Source organism: Plecotus auritus (assembly GCF_963455305.1).
Source record: "Plecotus auritus genome assembly, chromosome: 7".
Lineage (NCBI taxonomy): Eukaryota > Metazoa > Chordata > Mammalia > Chiroptera > Vespertilionidae > Plecotus > Plecotus auritus.
The window spans coordinates 45,454,340-45,474,819 of record NC_137774.1 but is presented as its reverse complement, the minus strand read 5'-3'; the positions used below and the strand labels follow the sequence as shown (position 1 = coordinate 45,474,819).

At 54.7% G+C, this 20,480-nt stretch overlaps 1 protein-coding gene across 1 annotated transcript; it reads right to left on the bottom strand.

The window, feature by feature from the left end:
• Nucleotides 1–3,175: 3,175 nt before the first annotated feature.
• Nucleotides 3,176–20,176, bottom strand: GUCY2D (guanylate cyclase 2D, retinal; the record flags this gene model as incomplete). Its single annotated transcript, XM_080682796.1, has 19 exons — nucleotides 3,176–6,289; nucleotides 6,829–6,938; nucleotides 7,104–7,189; nucleotides 7,336–7,430; nucleotides 7,554–7,652; nucleotides 7,940–8,114; nucleotides 8,376–8,568; nucleotides 8,661–8,824; nucleotides 9,368–9,516; nucleotides 10,130–10,279; nucleotides 10,761–10,917; nucleotides 11,005–11,211; nucleotides 12,956–13,036; nucleotides 15,323–15,427; nucleotides 15,794–15,896; nucleotides 16,170–16,254; nucleotides 16,598–16,949; nucleotides 19,057–19,361; nucleotides 19,444–20,176. The coding sequence occupies 18 exons, from the start codon at nucleotides 20,174–20,176 to the stop codon at nucleotides 6,845–6,847; spliced, it is 3,333 nt and encodes a 1,110-aa protein (XP_080538922.1). The 3' UTR covers nucleotides 3,176–6,289; nucleotides 6,829–6,844.
• Nucleotides 20,177–20,480: the final 304 nt, after the last annotated feature.

Sequence of the window (20,480 nt, the reverse complement as noted above, 5' to 3'; positions counted from 1 at the left end):
AGCTGTGGGGCCCACAGGGGCTGTGGTACCCAGAGAGGGACAAGGGTGCTGCCTCTGCTGGGATAAGGAAAGATAGCGCAGTTGCTTTCAGAGGGGTCTAGTAACAAAGAAGGCCGCAGGTAAGCTGAACCCGAATTCCCAGGGGATCACACCCAGGATGGATCCAAACGGCAGGCAGGCGCGAGGACTTGAAGCTTTTCCAGTTTGGAGGTCCTCTTTATGAAAAGGAAAACAGCCCTAGCCGGTTTGGCTCAGTGGATAGAGTGTCCGCCCCCTAACTGAAGGGTCTGAGGTTCAATTCTGGTCAAGGGCACTTGCAGGGGGTGTGTGCGGGAGACAACCAATAGATGTGTCTCTCTCACATCGATGTTTCTTTCTGTCTCTCCCCTTCCTTCCACTCTTTCTAAGAATCAGTGGGAAAAATATCCTCGGGGTGAGAATTAACAACAACAACAACAACAAAAAAAAAAAAAAGGAAGAAGAAGAAAAAAAGAAAAGAAAAGAAAAGAAAAGAAAAGAAAAGATGTGGCTCAGTGATTGAGTGTTGGCCTATGAACCAGGAGATCTTGGTTCGATTCCCTTGTGGGCTCCATCCCCAGTTGGGGGTGTGCAGGAGGCAGCCAATCAATGATTCTCTTTATTGATGTTTCTATCTCTCTCTCCCTCTCCCTTCCTCTCTGAAATCAATAAAAATATATTTGGAAAAAGAAAAAGAAAACAAAATTGGCTAGGGGAACTTGGAAGTGGTTTGTGTAAGTGAGGGGCCGTGAAGTTTCAACTTTATTCGCTTTGTAGTGAGCCCACCTCTGCACATGCAGCCAACATCAGCAAGCAGCCCTGCGAGACCAGGGCAACTTCTCCAGCAGGTGACCAGTTAAGCTCCCTCTGTATTTCTCACTTGAAGAGTGAGGGGCAGGGTTCCCAAGATAGAATTTTGCCCCCATGTCCCTCCTCTCCAGATCATGGAGTAAAGTTGGGGGAGGTGGGAAGGAGCAGACATGCACTCCTCCCACCCCAGGTTCCTGAAAGCTGAGGTTGGGAACAGACATTTAGAGCAGATAGAAGGTTGGAGTTTTCAGCTGGACTAAAGTTTTGAAGGCACTGACTGGAGTGATGTAAAATGTGTTCATGTTCATATCCCACCAAGTCAAAACTCTTTTATAATCTGATTACACAGATGTTGTTTTGGAGTTTAAATTGGGGGATTTCAGGAAAGAAGGCGGCATGAAGCGGAACTGCCTGTAACATGAACTTCTCCAGAGCACCCTTGAGAAGCACCTGAGGCCCAGAGTCTGAGCTACTGGGTTTGCTTCCTGATCCCAAGATCTGCCGGACGCGCAGTCTCCAAGTCCTTTCACGGCTGGAGCCGTTTTCACGTGTGCAAAGCGGTGTGTGAGGAAAGAGGATTAGGGGTGTGCGGGGGTGTGAGGGGATGTGAGGGGATGTGCGTTTCAAACAGCAGGATCAAAGTTCCCTGGGAGCAGAACAGATAAAAGCTTGGACACCACGCCCTTCTCGGGGTCCAGGGCCAAAGACACAGGCTCAGGGGTGGATGGTGAGGTGGGATGTCTCTGGTGGAGAGGACAAGTGGCTTTAGTTTGGATGGGTGAGTCTCTAGCCAAGAGAAGCAAGCCCCACCCTGCAGGAACCTAGGTTTTCCAGACATCACAGGTATCCTCCCCAGTTTCTCTACTCCCATCCCCACTCAGGGAGCAGGGAGAGCCATCTGCCCCACCCTAATCTCCCTGCCAAAGTCTAGTCACTTACTCATTAAGTGTTGACAGCAGGGGCTGTGCTGAGGTTAGAGACCATTCACGCTCTCATTTGCATCTCCTCCTTCCAGGCAGGACCCAAAAATATTCCTTCACCTTCTAAATGCTGAGTCAGCACAAGACTCCTGACAAGGCAAAAAGGCTGTGTGCCTTTTCTCACCCCAGGTCCTAACCTTGTGCTGGCTTAGGTTCCCCTAAATGGACAGTCACACCACAGAGAGGGTCCGGCTGGCTCAGACTGTTCTCTCAGCTGCTCTCTCCATCATTCTGCACTCTCCTCCTTCCTCCTAGCCCAGCGTTTTTCTCTTTTCTTTCATGTTAAACCAGTCTAACCCCCACTGCATTCCATAATTATTTTTAAGGACTGTCTGTCAGGACAATTTTGACTACAAAGAACAACAACAAACAACAACACAAAAACCAATTCAATCTGGCTTAAGCAAAGAAAACAACTTGCGAGCCCGTGGTACCCGAACAGCCCAGAGTGGGTGTCTGCCCATCTGTCAGTTCTGCTCCTTATCTTTGTGGTGGCAAGACCACTCAGTGTCCCATCCTCTCAGCAACCCCAGAGAAAAGAGACAACTTTTTCGCTTGGCTTCCAGTAGCATCTCAGCACTGAGCTTCTTTTCCCTGGCCAGGTCACCTGCCTGTCCTTCAAGCAATCCCTGCAGCCAAAGGGATGGGGTGGGCAGGACTGGAGGGGAGGTCTCAGGTCAGTTCCACCAGTCCCACAGGGACTGAGAATGAGGCAGGGATGTTTGCCCACCATTCAGCAGGATGGATGCTGGGAAGGCAGAACAACTAATGTCCATTATGAGTCATCATGTCAGAAACGGCAGGCCAGAGGCAGGGACAGCTGGGCTCAAAAGGAAATGGATAACCAATGGGCTGGTCACACATTGGTGGCGTTGGGATGGTCTGTCCTGCTCTCATCTCTCAGTGGCAGGCTATTGAGGGGTCAGAGGTGGAATATGGGTTGTTGGTGAGGTCCTACCCAGAGACCCATGGACCTCAACTTCCCCATTTGGGGGCTCTGTTCCTTCAGTCTTGCTCCATGGGTCATGGGTCACATGTCATGGCCACAGACAAGCTCTGCCCTTCTCTTCCTTCCTCTCTCTTGCCTGTGACCAAGGGATGAGGCCACACCACCCATTTCCAGAGCCTCAGACACCCTGATCTTTTCTATAAGCCTAAAAGGCCCAAGGCTTCCTACCTGGTCCCCTCAGAGCAGACTCCCTGAGCAGAGGAGTTTATGGGGTGAGTGTTGTTGGTTCACCTCCCCCTGCCTAGGCCATATCTGGGGTTCACCTCTATCTGAAGCCCTCTCTAACAATGCCAGGTTTGAACGTTCTGGGGATGGGGTGTTCAGACCATCCAGGCCAAAGGACCACACAACATGAAATGGGAGAAAGCACACCTTTATTTCAACCCCAACCCCCACCCCCAAAACCCAACACCACTGCACTTGGCCTGGTGCCCACAGTGCACAGTCCAGAGGATCCAGTGAACAAAGCCCCACGTTGCAGCATCACAGATCCCCTAAAGGGGATGCCTGTGTCTACAGCAGGTGGGGATGGGGAGCAGGGCCTAGGCCCCAAGGAGCAGCAGCTGCGGGAGGTCCCTGCTTTGGCCATCACTGGTCCTGGTTACAGAGCCATTGCAAAGGGGAGATAGTCCCAAGTGTGGGCTCCTGGCACAGACCAGCTGGCAGAGGTAGTGTAAGCACATCTGAAGGTGGGGAGTGCCTAATGACCAAGCCAGGTGCTCTCTGGGCTAAGAGTTGCCCGGGTTCTAGGAACAACAGGAGGGAGTATGTAGGTGGAGAGGACTTGAGTCAGAGGGTAGCAGAGCTCTAGGATATTGACTGGGTCCAGGAAAAATGGTTCCACAGAAATGGGGGAACTGTGGAGAAAGGCAGGGATAAACTGCCAGGCAGAAAGGGGACCTGGGACAGAGAAAGAGGAGCCTAGAGGCAGATAGATAGGGACACTGGGAGAGGGAGAGACAGGGATAGAGGAAGAGAGTTTGAGGGGCAGAGAGGAGACAGGCTTAATTTTTTCCCCCTTCTCTTCTTCCACTAGCTCTGTGAGTTCTGGGGTGGGTGGTCCCAAAGTTGTCCTTTCTGAAGACAGGACTCTCCTCTACCAGGCTCCTCCCCAGTCACATCTGCTCATTTGAGATGGAGGCCTCGTAATAAGAGTGAGTTGAGGGTGGGAAGGGACCTGCTCAGCCCTGCCTGCACCACTTCTACTTCAACTTAGGTTTGGACCCCAGCTCCTCCTCCTCCTCCTCTTCCTCCTCACCCCCCTCCTCCTCTAGGGAATGCCCTGCCCCAGCCAACCCACACTAATCCCCCTGCACCAACCCCAGGTCAACTCTTCCCTGAGGCTTCACTGAGTCACAGGCCATTAGCTACCCAGGCCCCTCACAGTGGGGAGAGAGGAAGGAAAGGGTGAAGTGGGATGGGAAGGGAGGGAAGAGGCAGGGGAGTGAGAGCAAAATCCACACTGTCAGGTTCAGCACCAGCAATGCAGAATCTGCCCTAAGCCCTGGGACCTAAGTACAGAGAAAATCTGAAGAGAGATGTTTTAAAATGTACATAATTTAAAAAATATTTTGTGTGCACATCAGGGTTTTTACAAAATCCTTAATTCATCATCTCCAAACTCTGTTTAAAATGTTTTTTATGCACTAAATTACTCACTATAGCAGCACCACCTTGAGCAACCAGAACCCACAAGTGCTGGATTTTAGATTTTTCTACCTTTATGAAGGAGGGTACAACCACTAAGCTTGTGGATTTCAAGGATTTTACAGATCAGGCAAAGCAACTTCCAGGAGCACTTGCAATCCTAACACTAGTTACTCCAAGAGTCCTGAGATTAAAGCCTACAGGCGCCAGCCAAGTGCATAGAGATGCTCAGAAAGTCTTGGTGTCTTGGAGTCCACAGGGAGTGATGGGGACTGTGAGAACTGAAGAGTGAAGCCCCAGACTGAGGGACAGTTGCTCTTTAGCTCCAGCAGAAAGTCAGCAGTTGCCCCTCTGCAGGGCTTTTAATTTCAGAGAAGACAGAAATTTGGTATATATATTTTTAAATGTGGTATCTCTTTTTAAAAAATACATTTTTATTGATTTCAGAGAGGAAGAGAGAGGGAGACATAGAAACATCAATGATGAAAGAAAATCATTGATCAGTTACCTCCTGCACGCTTCCTACTGGAGCCCACAAGAGCCTGCAACCCAGGCTCACAAGCCCTTGACCAGAATTGAACCCAGGACTCTTCAGTCCAAAGGCCAATGCTCTATCCACTGAGCCAAACCGGCTAGGGTTAAATGTGGTATCTCTTAATTTAAAAATGTTAACTCAAACAAAATAAAAATCACCCCATAGGCTAATCATAATAAGTCTCAGGCTAGTTTCTAGCCTGGTTTTTATGAAATCTTAGAGATTCTGAAATATTAAGGATCCCAGGATCACTTAGTTCCATGGGCCTGAGATTCTGCATTTCTAACAAATTCCAAGGTGATGTCACTGCTGCTGGTCCACCAACCACACTTTGCATAGTGAAGATTTAGTTCATCCTTCCACCTAGGAATTCCCTCTGGCTATGTACTTGGTCAATGATGTCTCCAGTTCTACTTGATACTTCCAGGGACTGGATGCTCACTATTAGAGTGGCAGCCTGGGTGCCTGCAGCACCTGCTAAATTCTATCATGATCTGCAGCAATGGAGAAGGACACCCAGTCAAACATGCCGAGGCCCATGCTCTGGAACATCGGAGTTCCACAAAAGACTCTCCAGCCAGGGACTTACCAGGATGGGGCTGGCTGCCCAGTTAAACCGAGAACACTAGTATCCCTTGGGTGTTCTGGTTAGTAAAGGTTTGGTGCAGTTGGTTTGCTTTTCTTTCTCCAACGCCTTGAAACAAGCTTTTCTCTGCACTTGGGCAAGTTAAGTGGTTACGCCCACAAGTGAAGGAGCCAGTTCCTGACAGGTGGGGGATGGAGTAGGGACTGACGCTTGAGGCTAAACAGAAGCCCTCACGCCCTCAGCCTATGTGACATCCTCTACTCTGGTGGGACAGGAGGTCTCCACCTTCTCTGGGGTTGGGGCATCCAATCCCAGAACCTCCTTCCTGGTGCCTTAAGAAGCCCTGGAAAGTGGAGAGTCCCCCCGCCCCCGCCCCATCTCAACATCCTGCTGGTCACAGGGTCACTGGGGCTGGAGGTCACATGCCCAGTGCCCTATAACCCAAGGCCAACCATTCTAAAACTCAGCTGTCAGAGCCTGGGGGTGTAGAAACCACCTAGGCCACTCGAATTTCACCATGGAGGGGAACCAAGCCCAGAGAGGGCACCAGACTTTCCAAAGGTCACACAGCTGGTTGGCAGCCAGATCTTCTAAAAGCCCAGAATCCTTTGACAAAAAGCTGCACAGAAGCCACCGGTAGGTAGTAGGCAGATTTTGGTCACCTATAGCAGCAATTGTCAGGAAGAGGACCTTCTGGGGGTAACCTGAGGGGAAGAGGAGTGTATCAGAAGAAATCGTGGAAAGGAATCATGAGGGTTCACCCAGGAAGGGGAGGGTCATGGATCAGAGCTTCTTGAAGGCGGGTGGAGGCCAGAAGGGCTTTTGCTGTCATCTGTCCTCTGGTGAATGTTGCCCCCCCCCCCCCAGAGTTCTGTCTCTTGAGCAGGGCATAGCCTGTGGGGGTGGGGGTGGGGGTGGGGGCTGGTTAATGCATTTGGGGGTCTGAGGAGAAGTCACAGAAGGTCATGGTTACAGGGATTCCCAAGTTGGAATTCCTGGACCACTCCAGACCTACCCTACCAGAATCTGTGTGTCTGGTGCTCCCCTCCCAGGGGAAAGCTCTGGATTTAGGAGCCAGCCTGGGCTCACTAAGTCAGAGAGAAACCAGGACAACCAACCAGCTTGAATGGGAAGTTGCAGGCAGGGCTGGTCCTTAAGCTGGGAAAGAGGCGCCAGTCCCCCGGAAGCATCTCCAGGAGGTGTGCAGCCCCTGCACTCTGGGGAGGGAGCCAAGGGGTAGCACCTGTCCCAGCCCGGTGTCACTTTCCCCGGAACAGGCCCGGCCTCGCTCTCTCCAGCTTCTGGCGCCGCTCGGGGGGTATTTCATGCAGGTTGATGCCGTGGTTGCTGGCCCTGTAGGGAGAGGGCGTCCTCAGGGGTCGGGAATGGGAGTTGGGAGGGCAGGGCCCAGGTCTTGCTACTTAGCGGCTGGGCGGGGTCAGGCCCTGGGCCAGGGGCAAGGAGAAAGGCCGTGCCCTTCGCTTGTAGCTCGCCCGCCAGCGGAGGACGGCTTCTCACCCCGGATGCAGGTCTGGCGGTTTGGGGATAGGCTTGTTGAAGTCGCGTCTGCCCACCAGCCAGTACGTTTCCTCCGCGCCCTTGCCCTGGGAAGACACGGGAAGGGGAGGACTCAGGCGGGCTGGGGCGAGGGCGGGTGGATCCCGAGGTCTACGTGGACCGGGGAGACCGGGGTCGGGCGCGGCCAGCGATGTCTCCCGCCCGGGCGCAGCGGGGGGCGGGGCGGCCTCACCTTCAGCTCCGTGCGGCCGCGCACCTCCGTCTGGAAGCCCTGGTCTAGAGCGCGCAGGATCCGCACTGTGCTCACGTTCACGTGGATGCGGTAAGCTGGGGCGACAGAGGACGCGATGACCTAGGCTCCACTCCCTCGTCCTCCCCCTGACCGGTTCCTTCCTGGACCCCACCACGTCGCCCCATCGCCCTCGGTCCCGCCCTCCGCATCCCACTCACGCAGCCCGGTGGACTCCATGCGCGAGGCGGTGTTGACCGTGTCGCCGAACAGGCAGTACCGCGGCATGGTGAGGCCCACCACGCCTGCCACGCACGGGCCTGCGGAGACGCGGGGTTGGTGGGGAGGAGGGGCCTGGGCTGGAGCTGGCGGCTGGGTGGCACCTAGGGCCTAGGGGAGTTTAGGACCCCATAATCTCCACCGGCTCCCCCAAAGAAATACTCTCAAGCGTACCCTAGCTACAGCTACCCTAATTACAGCGGAGCGCCTGCATGCAAAGGTAGCTTCAGGGCAGCGCCCGCTCCCCCTCCGGTCTGGGAAGTCTAGAGCCCGGCCCTAGAGAGGAGCTCCCAGCGCGGGGCGGGGGAGGCGGGGCGCGGGGACTTACCCGAGTGCAGGCCGATGCGGATGCGCACGGGCACCTCGGGCATGTGGCGCATGCGGAAGGAGCCCACGGCGCTGAGGATGTCCAGTGCCATGTTGGCGATCTCTGCTGCGTGCCGCTGCCCGTTCCGCTGGGGCAGCCCGGAGGCCACCATGTAGGCGTCCCCAATTGTCTCCACCTGAGTGGGAGACCCAGGGTTTCAGTACTGAGCACCCTGCTCCCCCAAGTGAGGAGTGTCCTTTGTCAGGAGGCCTAAACTGGGTTTAAGCGCAGAGTCACTGGGGATCCTTCGAGCTGGGGGACTGAGCTGGGGACTGGCAGGGAGATAAGGAAAGGAGGTCTGGGAAAGAGGACGGGGCTGGTGGCCTGGGGGCTGAGCGGGAAGGGCTGGGCTGGGAGCCGGTGATCCTGAGGAAGGTCTGTCCGCTGAACACTCAACCTTGTAGACATCATGGGAGCCGATGATGGCATCGAAGAGCGTGTAGAGGTCGTTGAGCAGGTCCACTACCTCGATGGGCTCACTCATGGCAGAGATGGTGGTGAAGCCCACGATGTCGCTAAAGTACAGTGTCACCTCCTCAAAATACTCGGGCTCCACAGGTGTCCCCATCTTCAGAGCCTCAGCCACTGACCTAGGGATGGCAGGTGGTGAGGTTACCTGGAGGCCACCCCAGTCTGGCTGGCTTCCAGCTGCCCTCCCCACTCTTTCCCCACTGGCACCTACGGAGGCAGCATCTGCGTGAGGAGCCGGTCTGTCTTCTGCTTTTCCAGCTCCAGCTCCTCCGTGCGCTCCCGGATCAGGTCCTCCAGGTTGCTGGAGTACTGCTCCAGCATCCTCAGCATGGAGTCGATAATGTTGGTCTTTCGGCCCTTGTTGATGCTCTTGAACTAGTAGGAGGAGGCAGCTGGTGGGGCTGCTGAGGACCGTGGCTGCCATGGCCCTCTCATGGGGCCATGTTATGCCTGATTCTCTCTCTCACCCATTCATTCATCTTCAACTCATCAAGCCCCTCCCACACCCCAGGATGTTGGGCACTGTGTTTTCCCACATTATTAGTAGGCACACAGGTCAGCTGTTCTCAGCTAGTAATTGACAGAGCACTGAAACCAATCCATCCTCAGCGCCCAGAGCTCCTTCCACAGTGCCAATTCCCAGGCCCAGGGTCTTTCTGCCACATTTGGCCAAGAACATACTTAGTTCTCAATGAATATTGAGCGGAATAAAATATTTCTCCCACACACAGCTCCATCTCAGGCTCCAAAGGCCTCTACAGCCCCCAGTCTAACTCTGCCCCCACCAAAAACCCAGTCCTCAGGCTGCCCCTTAGGAAGAGCCTGGACTGTCAGAGGTCCTGCCGGCCTGCCTTCCTGCAGCTCCCCCGGTTGCTGACAGGTGGCCAGCCCAGCCCTTGCCCAATCCCAGCCCCTAACCAGGTTGAAGGTGCGGTCCATGGAGGGCCGATGGTCCGGTTGCTCTGCCCAGCACTGTGTCATCAGCTGGATGCACTCCATGGGTGCCTGGTCCATGGAAACCAAGGGCCGACACAGCGGAGGGGGGTTCTGCACCCTCTGCACCACCTCTGGAGGCATGAGGGGACCATGAGAGGGGGTGCACCAGAACAGAAGCCTGATCGTTGAAGCTCAAGATGGGGGGCCTGGAAGGGGGTCCTTTAAATCAGAGCTTTGGTAAGTGGGGAAGGGGGTTGCTGGGAGCGACAAGGGAACCCTGAACCCTGAGGGGAGGGGGGGCAGTAAGGTGAGAGAGACTACCATTTATTACACATAAGAAGTGAGGGCTAGGATGATCAAGTAGCTTGCCGAGTCCTATAGCTGATATATAATATGGATTTGAACCATGTTCAGCTGCTGTCTTCCCATCTTCCCCCCACCCTGCTGCCTCCGTAGGCCCCTAAGAACCAGAGAGGAGCCTGTTCCATCCGTTGGGGGAGCAGTTTGGAGCCCAGGATCAGGACGGAGGAAACCACTGAAGTCTAGCGCCTAAGAACCGCCCCTGCCTGTCCTGAGGCTTGGCTCTCTACTGCGCTGCCCCTTCAGACCCCAGCTTGAAGGGAGGCCTACATAATTAAGTCTCAGCACTGGGCTTTCGGAAAAGAGCGAGGCTGGGTCTGGCCAGGCTCTGCCTAAAAGCAAGAGGCCCTTCTAGCTCAAACCCCACTCGAGGGGCGGCCGTACCCGCGGGTGTCAGCGCCAGCATGGCGTAGGGGGCGCTGCGGCACACCACCTCCTGCATGATGATGCCCACGCTGAAGACGTCGCCGGCCAGCGTCCCCCTGCGCTCCAGGCCTGGGTCCCGGAGCAGCTCCGGGGCTGTCCACAGCTGGTCTGGGGTCGGGGAAGAAGGCGTGGGCGCGCGGAGGGCCTTGGGGGAACTGGGGACAGACAACCCCACCCACCCACTCACCAACCCCTCCCTCCCCCGCCTGAGGCTGGCCCTGCGGCCTGCAGCTATCACCAGGGGAGACTACCCGCAGCGGGTCTCAGAAAAAGCCCAGCCCTCACCAAGAGGCCCCGCCCTCTGGACCAAGCCTTGCCCAGAGAAGACGCCGCCCCTGGGCACAAGCCCCGCCCTTAGGCTAAGTCCCACAGGGAACAGGCCCGGTCGCAAGGACAGGAGGTCCGCTCCTCAGGGACAAGGCTGCGCCCTGATACTGCCCCGCCTCTGGGATTTCACCGTCCATCCTCCTCATCTCAGAGGTCACAAGGCCTTCTCCGTAGCAGAAGTCGCGTCCAGTAGATGTGAGATGGAGAGAATGCAAAGCGGAGGGAGAGAAGGGCCTTGAAATTATGAGCCTGGGAGTCCTACCCTCCGCGCTGGGAGGCTCTGCTAACACCCTCTGCGCTTCCAGTAGTCTCCCGTGGCCGTGGTCGGTGACTTTAAGCACAAACCTCCCGTCCACCACGCAGTTCCGGGATTTAAGTCGCCCATGGGCCACGCCTCGGTGGTGCAGGTACCTCATTCCCTGGAGGGGGTGGGGTAAGAGGCAGCTTCAGCCCCAGCTCCCCTGATCTCTCTTCCCCGCACCCTGGCCTCCCCGCTCCCCACACACCTTGATGAGGTCTAGTAGCAAGGAGGACTTGAACATCCAGTCCAGCTTTATGTCTCTCTGGGCGAGGAGGTCGTGCAGGGAGCCCCGGGCACAGTGCTCCGAGACCACGGCCAGCATGCCCTCCCCGGGGGCCGCGGCGCTGTCCGCTCCCCCCGCCAGGAAGAGCCCCAGGTAGAGGGCCACGTTCTCATGCCGCAGCTCCCGGAGCTGAGAGGGGGAAAGTTAACAGGCATTTGCCCTGGGAGCAAGGTGGGGACGAGGCTTTTACTCAGGGCTGGTTTTGAAGATGGGATAATAGTGGTGAATGTCTATAGGGCACGTAGGAGGGCTTTCTTCTACAGACAACTCTCTCTGAAAAAGACATCTTCAAAGGCTACCGTTCAGAGACTGAGTATGGGTTTAGTTTAAAGTTATGAATGAAAAGACACCTTTGCACTGGGCATCAGGATCTAGGCAGGTTCTGATTTATTAACCATCAGACTTCGAACTGTCCATGTCTCAAGGAAAAACACCTCAGGAAGGAGAAGCCACTGGCACCACCACCTCTCCTTCTGATGTAACAGCCTTTGAGGGAAAAACCAGGGAGAAGCTGCACTTCTTTTAAAAAAAAAAAAAACACCAGCCCTAACTGGTTTGGCTCAGTGGATAGAGTGTAGGCCTGCGGACTCAAGGGTCCCAGGTTAGATTCCAGTCAAGGGCATGTACCTTGGTTGCGTGCACATCCCCATAGAAGGTGTGCTGGAGGCAGCTGATCGATGTTTCTCTCTCATGGATGTTTCTAACTCTATCCCTCTCCCTTCGTCTCAGTAAAAAAATCAATAAAATATATTTTTAAAAAAACAATAAAAAAAACCAAAACACCAGAAATGGCCCTAGATGATTTGGCCCAGTGGATACAGCGTTGGTCTGCGGACTGAAGGGTCCTGGGTTTGATTCCAGCCAAGAGCACATGCCCAGGTTGTGGGCTTGGTCCCCAGTGGGGGATGTGCAGGGGGCAGTCCATCCGTGATTCTCTCTCATCATTGATGTTTTTACCTCTCTATCCCTCTCCCTTCCTCGAGGTCAATAAGATTATGTTTAAAAACAAACAAACAAAAAACCCCACCAGGAACGGCTTGTACTGGTGAGTCAGCTATGCCTGAGGCTCCCACCCTCCTCTCCAAGTTCAGGAAGTAGGGGCTGAGTAGTCAAGCTGTGGTCCCAGACAGAGGCCTTCACCACTGGGCTTGCTGGGAAATGGGGGCTAGCAGGTGGCTGATTCCTTTTCTAGCTTTCCTCTGGTTCAATGAAGGGCTTCTTTTCGTCTTCAGTGCCTGCCTGCTGTATTAAGTGGTGATTTAGTCCATTGACCCATACAAGTAGTCCACTTAAGTCATTCTGCAGCCATGACCAAGAGCTTCTGTGGAGGCATCAAGGAAGGAGGCCAGGCCAAGGCTGCGTGGTGTTAGGGGTAAGGGGGGCATTAAGGTTGGAAGGACCAGAATAAGCCATTTTATAGCCTCTTTGCCAACTTTTCACTTCACTCAGTATGCATCAACCAGGCCATTCTGCATGAATGACCTGACAGAACTGGAAACCCATTTTTTTTCTATCATTCACTCAACAAACATTCATTGGGTCTCTCTAATGTTCCAGACACTATGCTGGATGCTGAAAATATAATGGAGGGGGCTCAGGGAAGCCCTCACACAGCTTTCGGGCTAGTGAGGGAGGCAGATAAATAATCGGGCACACAGATGAGCATAAAATTACACATATGAGCAGCACATCAAAGGAAATAACTGGTGTTATGAAAGAGCATAATGGGAAACCTGCTTTAGAGAGGAGGGGACACTTCACTGAGACCTCTTGATCTTTCCACTTGGGGCCTACCTCTGTACCCAGCTGCAAAGAGAAGGAAAGAAAGGAGAAATGATGGCCACCCCATCCCCCATCATGGGCCCAATCCTACCTTGGAGAAGGCTGTCTTGGTTGCTGGGCGGATAACTATGTGCTGATCCCCTGGGAATTTCTTCAGCCACACCCAGTCTCCCTGGAGCAGAAATATGAGTAGTGACCTCAGTTTCTTTTTTTCAAATATATTTTTATTGACTTTTTACAGAGAGGAAGGGAGAGGGATGTTTCCTGCCCAGGGAAACATCTATCAGCTGCCTCCTGCATGCCCCCTATTGGGGATCGAGCCTGCAACCAAGGTACATGCCCTTGACCGGAATCAAACACAGGACCTTTCAGTCCACAGCCTGACGCTCTATCCACTGAGCCAAACCAGTCAGGGCGTGAACTCAGTTTCTTAAAAACCCATGATGCAAAGAGCCCTAGAGCCCCCATTTCCACTGCCCCAGAACATTTTCCATGTGACAAAGAGTGTCAGGAGCCAGGAGTTTGGGTTTGATGTCTACCAATCCACTTGACAGCTAGCTGGGTGAGAGCCCACCCCTGGGTAAGAGATGCAGAAGGCCTGAAAGACTGTCTTCACCACCCAGATGTGCTCACCAACAGTCCTATTGAGCAAGCCATTGCTAACACAAATGTCATTGAAGTCATAGCCTTCATCACCATCTGTTGCCATGAGAGAGCACTGTGATGGGAGTCAGGAGTCTGGGTAGATCAGGCTTTACTATAGACTAATGGTGAAGTTTAGGCAGCTCCCCTCAAGGCTCTGGGCCCCATTGTCCCCAGCTGAATGGCAGGACTGGTTCATGGGCATGCAATACATGCAGTCACACAGGGGCCCACGCTCAGTAGGCCTGAGCTGGTTCAATGATCTGCTGTTGTCATCTTGAATGAGCAAGGGGCCCTTCATTTTTATTTTGCCCTAGACCTTGTAGCTGGCCTTGCCTGTTGATAAGGGATTTGGACAAGAAGAGAATTTGGGGGGGTTTAATACAGACCCCTAAAAAGCATTTTGAAAGAAAAGTGGAGACATTCTTAATTGTTACAAAAACTGAGGGCAGACCTAGCTGGTTTGGCTCAGTGGATAGAGCGTCGGACTGTGGACTGAAGGGTCCCAGGTTCGATTCCGGTCGAGGGCACATGCCTGGGTTGCGGGCTCGATCCCCAGTTAGGGGTGTGCAGGAGGCAGCCAATCAATGATTCTCTCTCATCATTGATGTTTCTCTCTCTCGCTCTCTCTCCCTCTCCCTTCCTCTCTAAAATCAATAAACAAACAAACAAACAAACAAACAAACAAACTGAGGGCAGCACAGCGAGTGTGGCTCAGTGACCTATGAACCAGTAGGTCATGGTTTGATTTCTTCCGGTTAGGGCACATGTCCGGGTTGTGGTCTCAATCCCCAGTTGGGAGTGTGCAGGAGGCAGCTGATGGATGAGTCTCTATCATCACTGATGTTTCTATCTCTCATTCCCTTTCCCTTCTTCTCTGAAATCAATAAGAATATATATATATTTTTAAGTTAAAAAAACAACAACACTGATGGCTATGTTTAGTAAAAAGGGCCAGAGACAGGAGACACTCAACATTCTTCAAGGCACAGGGTAGTCCAATATAGTGAAGAATAACCTGCCCAAAATGACAATAGTACTGCTCTGAGATATGGTGTGATGATTTCTACATGACTTACTAGCAGTCTCTGTATTCTCTCCGTGACCTGACACTCTGGAGCTCTAAATATCCCCTCCCCTTCTGATTGGCTGAGCTCTCTCTCAGCTCTCCCTGAATTTGTTCTCATTATCTCCCACTCATCCACCGCATCAGATTTGCTGACTCCATAGTTAATGTCCTTATGGCCCTTTGTGACTTTCTTTTTCCCCTCGAAGGCTTGCTCTTCCTGAGTCTGGTTGGAATTGGGTGGAAATGCTTGGTGGGGCCAAAACGTGAGTCTGGTTTGATACATGGGTAGCCGTGTCTGGAAACTCCCCATCCTGAACAATCCATGTCCTGGAATTGTCCTTTCTGTGACTGGGAAGCCATATCCCAGATGCCCCTCTGCCCCTACCTTTCCTGGGAGGTCTGTGCCCTTCAGTAACCTGAAGGCTTATCACTGAGGGGGGAGGACCAGGGGCTCCCAACAAAGTGGGGGATGTTCTCAGTGGCCACACCAGGCTGCATGCTGGTCTCAGCACACTCCCCACCAGGCAGGCTTCTAGCCCCTGGGTCACTGAGGTTGACTTTTGAGGGCGCCTCACCTGGATAACAGCTAAGTGAAAATCCTGGGCAGGAAGGATTCCCAGATGCTTCCCTTTTAGAAATGTATAATCTCTCCCTAGATCTTCTTTGGGGGTCCTACCTCCATTTCCTGAGGATATGACATGACTCTGGGAACAGACAGAGCTCAGCGTCACTGGGGGTCAGGCTCACCTCATAGAGGCCGATGTTGGAGCTATCTGCAGGCTGGCTGGGGACGCTGCGAATGTCTGACACACTGCGGGCGACCAGACTCGACCGACTACTACTCTGGGCCACCTGGAGGGTAGAGGTCAATTCAAGGGGTCAAAATATACTCCGAGTCCCAGATATATTGAGTTCTCAGGCAGAGTTCTGGGGGTTAAAGAAGGGAGAGGAAGAAATAGTAATTAGGGAAGGTGATCATGACAGTACTTCCCAGGTGCACAGCAGTTGACAGTTTACAAAACATTCATTTCTTGTTGGAGCTTCACACTGCCCCAGGAAGCAGCCAGGACAGGGCCTGTTACCCTCAGTGCACACATCAGGCCTGGGACAGGGCTAGAGCAGACACCAGACCTCCTTTCCAGTTGGGGGTTGGGGTTAGGGCTGGGGACCAGATATTTAAGGAATAATAGTTGGATCCTGGCTCCCTGCTTCTCCCACCTTTTGAGAGCTGCCCCCTTGTGGGTGGAGGAAGGTGATGTCATCCAGAGTCAAGATGATCTTGTTGGGGCCTGAGATCATTTGGATGTGAAGTAGCTGGTGCCTGGTAGGGGAAGGAGGTCATCTCCGCAAAGGGGGCCAAAGTGCATGAGAGGAGGCCAGAAGGGGATCATGTTGCTCAGGAGAGGGCAGCCATCCCCAAACCAGACATCCCTTGGGACTATGACAGCCTTCTAGGACCCCTCCCCCCTGTCCCTTTCAAAAAAACTCTCCCGTCTATCTTGAGTGGACCCAGCCTGCTGTCTTGCTATACAGTTGCATTTCTGGCATGAAGAGAGCCAAGCTCATCTCCTACTTACCTCACTTCCTTACTCACCTCACATAATGGGCCAGGAAAGCCCCTGTCAGCCCCATCCCAACCACCAGGAGGAAGCCGATAAAGACCAGGCCCGGATCCACTCCTGGAGGGGCAGTGAGAGGGACACTGAGGACCATGGCGGAGGGGAGGCACCCTTTCTAGGGAAGCATGCAGTCATGCCATATCCTGGAGGCTCCTGGACAGGGGGATGGGAGCCAAGAAAGGGAACTAGCAAAAGGTCATGAGTTCTGCTAAGGGGGAGCATCTGGGAATGCCAGAAAGAGGGCTTTAGGGGCTCAGCAAGAGAGGGGTCCTGCACAAGTCTTGGGTCTGAAGAGGACCTGAAAGGGCCTCACAGAGGAGTTACAGGAAGAGTTCACTGTCTGTCCCCACTTTGTGGGAGGTCCCTGGTGACTGTCCTAGTGGAGGCTGGTGTTTGCCCTCACCTCCGTTGCAGATGATGTCTGGGTCGAACCAGCAAGAGGGATCGGGCCCAGGCCCCTGGCCCCCTCCAGGGAAATGCACTGGGGTCCCAGCAGAGTGGAAGGAGCCCCGGGTGGGGTCCAGCATGTATGTGGCGAACAGCTGGTCCCCCGCCTCATCTGTGTCCAGCAGCACAAGCGGGGGCTCCTCGGCTCCTCCCAGGGCCCCGCAGAAACCCGGGACCTGGGCATCCTGGACGTGGTGGGCCACAGCTGCTCCGGACACCCAGCTGTCACCTACCGCCGCCCGAGCTCGCGCCACGCCCCCCGCCAACAAGAAGACCGCATCATAGATGGTGCCGAAGAGTGGGGATACCTGGGGAAGGAGAAGAAGGGGCTCAGGGTGTGAGGTCACGGCCCATAAACAGACTGCCCTTCTCCTTATCTTTTCCCGAGGCCCTTCAAGCCCTTGACTGTTCTCACTTCCTAGTTAGTGGTTCCCCATATCCCTGTTGTCTCTCTCTACCTCTCTCCAGTTGGCTATCCCATCTCCTTTCCCCACAGACCTTCCTTCTTCTCAGGATTCTTACACTCTTCTCACCATTGGTTAATTCTAACTGTCCTTTACCTACAGATCTTCTCTTTCTTTTCCTGTTGGTTGCCCTGAATATATTTTTAATTGATTTCAGAGAGAGGAAGGAAGAGGGAGAGATAGAAACATCAATGATGAGAATCGTTGATCGGTTGCCTCCTGCGTGCCCCCTACTGGGGATCAAGCCAGCAACCTGGACGCGTGTCCTGACCCACAATGGAAACATGACCTCCTACTTCATGGTAGATGCTCAACCACTGAGCCATGCCAGCGGGCCTGAATATATTTTTAACGTCATTACCTACCATTAACCAGAAGTTGTCTAATTTCTATTTTCAGTTTTTTTGTTCCCCAAGACCTTACGGAGCCTCTCTATGTTCCCAGTTCCCACTTCTCACAGTGTCAGGCAGTATGTAAAGCACAAAGGATATATCGGTAGACGAGACAGAGTCCCTGTCTCAGGGAATCTCATCTAGTTGGGGAGACAGATAAGGATGTTAAGGCCGGGCAATGAGTGAGGTCCAGTAACGGAGATAGCTGTGGAGACAGGAAGGAGGGCCCCAACCCAGGCAGAGGCTTCCAGAAGGAGTGGCCCTCCCTTGGGAAATGAGCCAGAATTATCTAGGGGACAGCTGGTGCAGGAGGGCAGGAACAGTACAGCCAGCAGCACGGAGGCGAAAGAGAAGGACACGTCTAGGGAAACCAAACTAGGTGGTCTGATTGACGTTCAAGGAAGATGGAAGAGAGGAAGCCCAGACCAGTCAGCTATGGGACGAGACCTGCGTTTATCCTGCAAGAGAAGCCCCTCGGAGGCTTTGAACAGAGGGTGACAGTCACATTTCTGAAGTCCAAGCTGATGGCTGGGTGGAAAAAGGCCTGGGACAAGTAAGTGCTGAAACAGAGACCATTTGGAAGATTTCACTTTGAGGTTTGGGCCAGAGATGGTGTGGCCCGAACCAGGGCAGTGACAGTGAGAATGGAGAGAGTGAATGGATTTAGAAGTAAACATGACAGGACTTGATGCCTTGCTTACTGAGAACTACAGAGGGTTTTTCCCACCACTTTCTCCACTCTCTCTCTCACTTTCACTCCATCCCACCTCTATTCCCATTCCTTCCCGCCACTGGCTACCCCAAATTTGGGTGGGGAATATTTCAACCCCTCCCCCTTCACTTCTAGCACTCTCTCATAGGGCCCTTTTAGTTGTTAGTTTTATGCCCACTGACATCCAAATTCCCTTCTATCTTAGTGGTTTATAGTCCCCCTTTTATGCATGGAGTGGGACTAGATGGTCTGAACTGGGATTCTGGGTTCTTAGGGAATCCTGGGTATTAGCTGGTTTCAGGAATAAGCTGTGGATCTAAATGATTATGGACCTTTCTGCTTCTCACAAGATGTCATGGCTCTCAAAAAGTTAAAACCACCAGACGAAGCCCCCCAGAGGGAGCATCTCTGAAATGGGCATGGGGTTGGATCTGCACCCTCTCTCCTTCCTGCCCTCCTAAGAGCACCAGCTGTTTATTATGGTGTCCGCGGTGGTGGTGCTGGAGGCGGGTTCACTTGAAGTAGACTGCAAAGATGCTGCAGAGTGTAGGGTTCACTCCTTGGAGCTGGGCTTGAAAGGTCTCATTTCAGTCTCTCTGGAAATGATGCCCCAAGCAAGCGAGACCAGAGCGTTCACACTACCCAGGAGTCTCCAGAGCAGGTAGAGCTGCTAGTTATTCTCTCCCCATTGTCGTCCTCCTCTCTCCCACTGACTCCATTCTCTTCTCATGCCATTACTGTATCCACTTCTCTACTCATTGCCCCCAGCCTCCTTGCCCCAATTTGGCCATCCTCTGCTTTCTTCCCCAGCTCTCCGCCCCTCTTCTCTCCTCCCTGGTCCCTCTACCTGCTGCAGATTAAGGTTAGGGGGCAGCTCCTGCTGCTCCTGGGCCCTGCGCAGGCTGTCCAGCACGCTGCCTCCAGGGGGACAGCGGCGCGTGAGGGTGAGCACCGCATCATGGGCCCTGCGAAGCTGTGAGCTGTTCGCCAGCGCGGACAGGGCCTCCGGGCCTGGGGACAAGGCGTAGTGGAGCGTGTCGAAGGGCAGGAAGACCAGGGAGCCATCGGCCAGGCCCAGCTCCTCTGCAGCCTCCAGGAGGCAGCGTTGCTCCTCGCCACCCAGCAGCACCGAGTGCATCACCATGATCACCGCTGTGGACACAGACACTCTGCTCCCTGATCCACCCGCCCAGGCCAGCCGACCGATCAACCTCCGCCCCTGCGGGGAGCCTACCTCTGACTCTGGGCCCCTCCTGGACCCTCCTCAGGGCCTCCCGGGCTCCAGACAGATTCGAGGACTCCATGGCTGTCACCAGGGCAACTGGCAGACCCCGGGCCCTGAGCGCTGTGGCTAGTGAGAGTCCCGCCTCCACCCACAGGTCCTGGGGGGCGGTGACCAGGGCCACGCGTGCCCAGCGGAATGCGCGAAGGAGGGCATAGAGGGCATCCGCCGCGGGCGTCACGGCGGGGGCTGTCGTGCCCGCTGCCCGAGTCCCGGGGCAGCCCCAGGGCACCAGCGCGACGCCAGCTTCTTGAGCCAGTAGCTCGGCCGGCCGGCAGGCTGCAGGGTTCACGGGACCCACGAGACCCGAGACGCGGGCCAGCGCGGAGGCCACAGCCCCCAGCGAGCCCGGCGTCCGGCACGGCTCCTGCAGCAGCGCCACCTCGAAGCGGGGGCCGCCCTCCCGGGCTGCGTCCTGGTTCAGGCGGGCGGCGGCCAGGCGGGCAGCCAGGGCCGGGCGCGCGCGGGCGAAGATGGGGTCGCAGACCCAGGGGCCCAGCACCCCCACGGTGAACACGGCGGAGAGGGCTGGCGGCAGCAGCAGCAGCAGCAGCAGCAGCAGCTGGAGCCACGGCCGGGGCCAGGGCTGCACCCGCGGGAGGTGGGGAGGGGATGGAGCCCGCCGCGCGGGGGCGCAGAGCCGGGGATCCGGACGACCACCCGCGAGGCCGGCGCAGGCGGTCATTGCCAGCTTCTGTAGCATAAACAGAGCAGGGAGTACCATGAGACACCCTCACCCCCAACTCTCCTAGGCTCTCTCCGCAACCCCCCCCCCCCCCCTTTCTCAAAGCCCAGTTAACCCGTATGTCCACTTCCCCTCCTCAGGCTTGGATGACAAGATGGGGTCAAGGGCATGGTCTAGAAGCCCACCGCACCTCCCAACCCTTCGGCTTCCTGTTCCCTTTTTGTCTGCCCCTCTCCCCTTGTCAGAGCCACTCGGGACGGGGGCGGGGGTCAGAAGGGACAGGCCAACGCCCTCCCTAAATGCG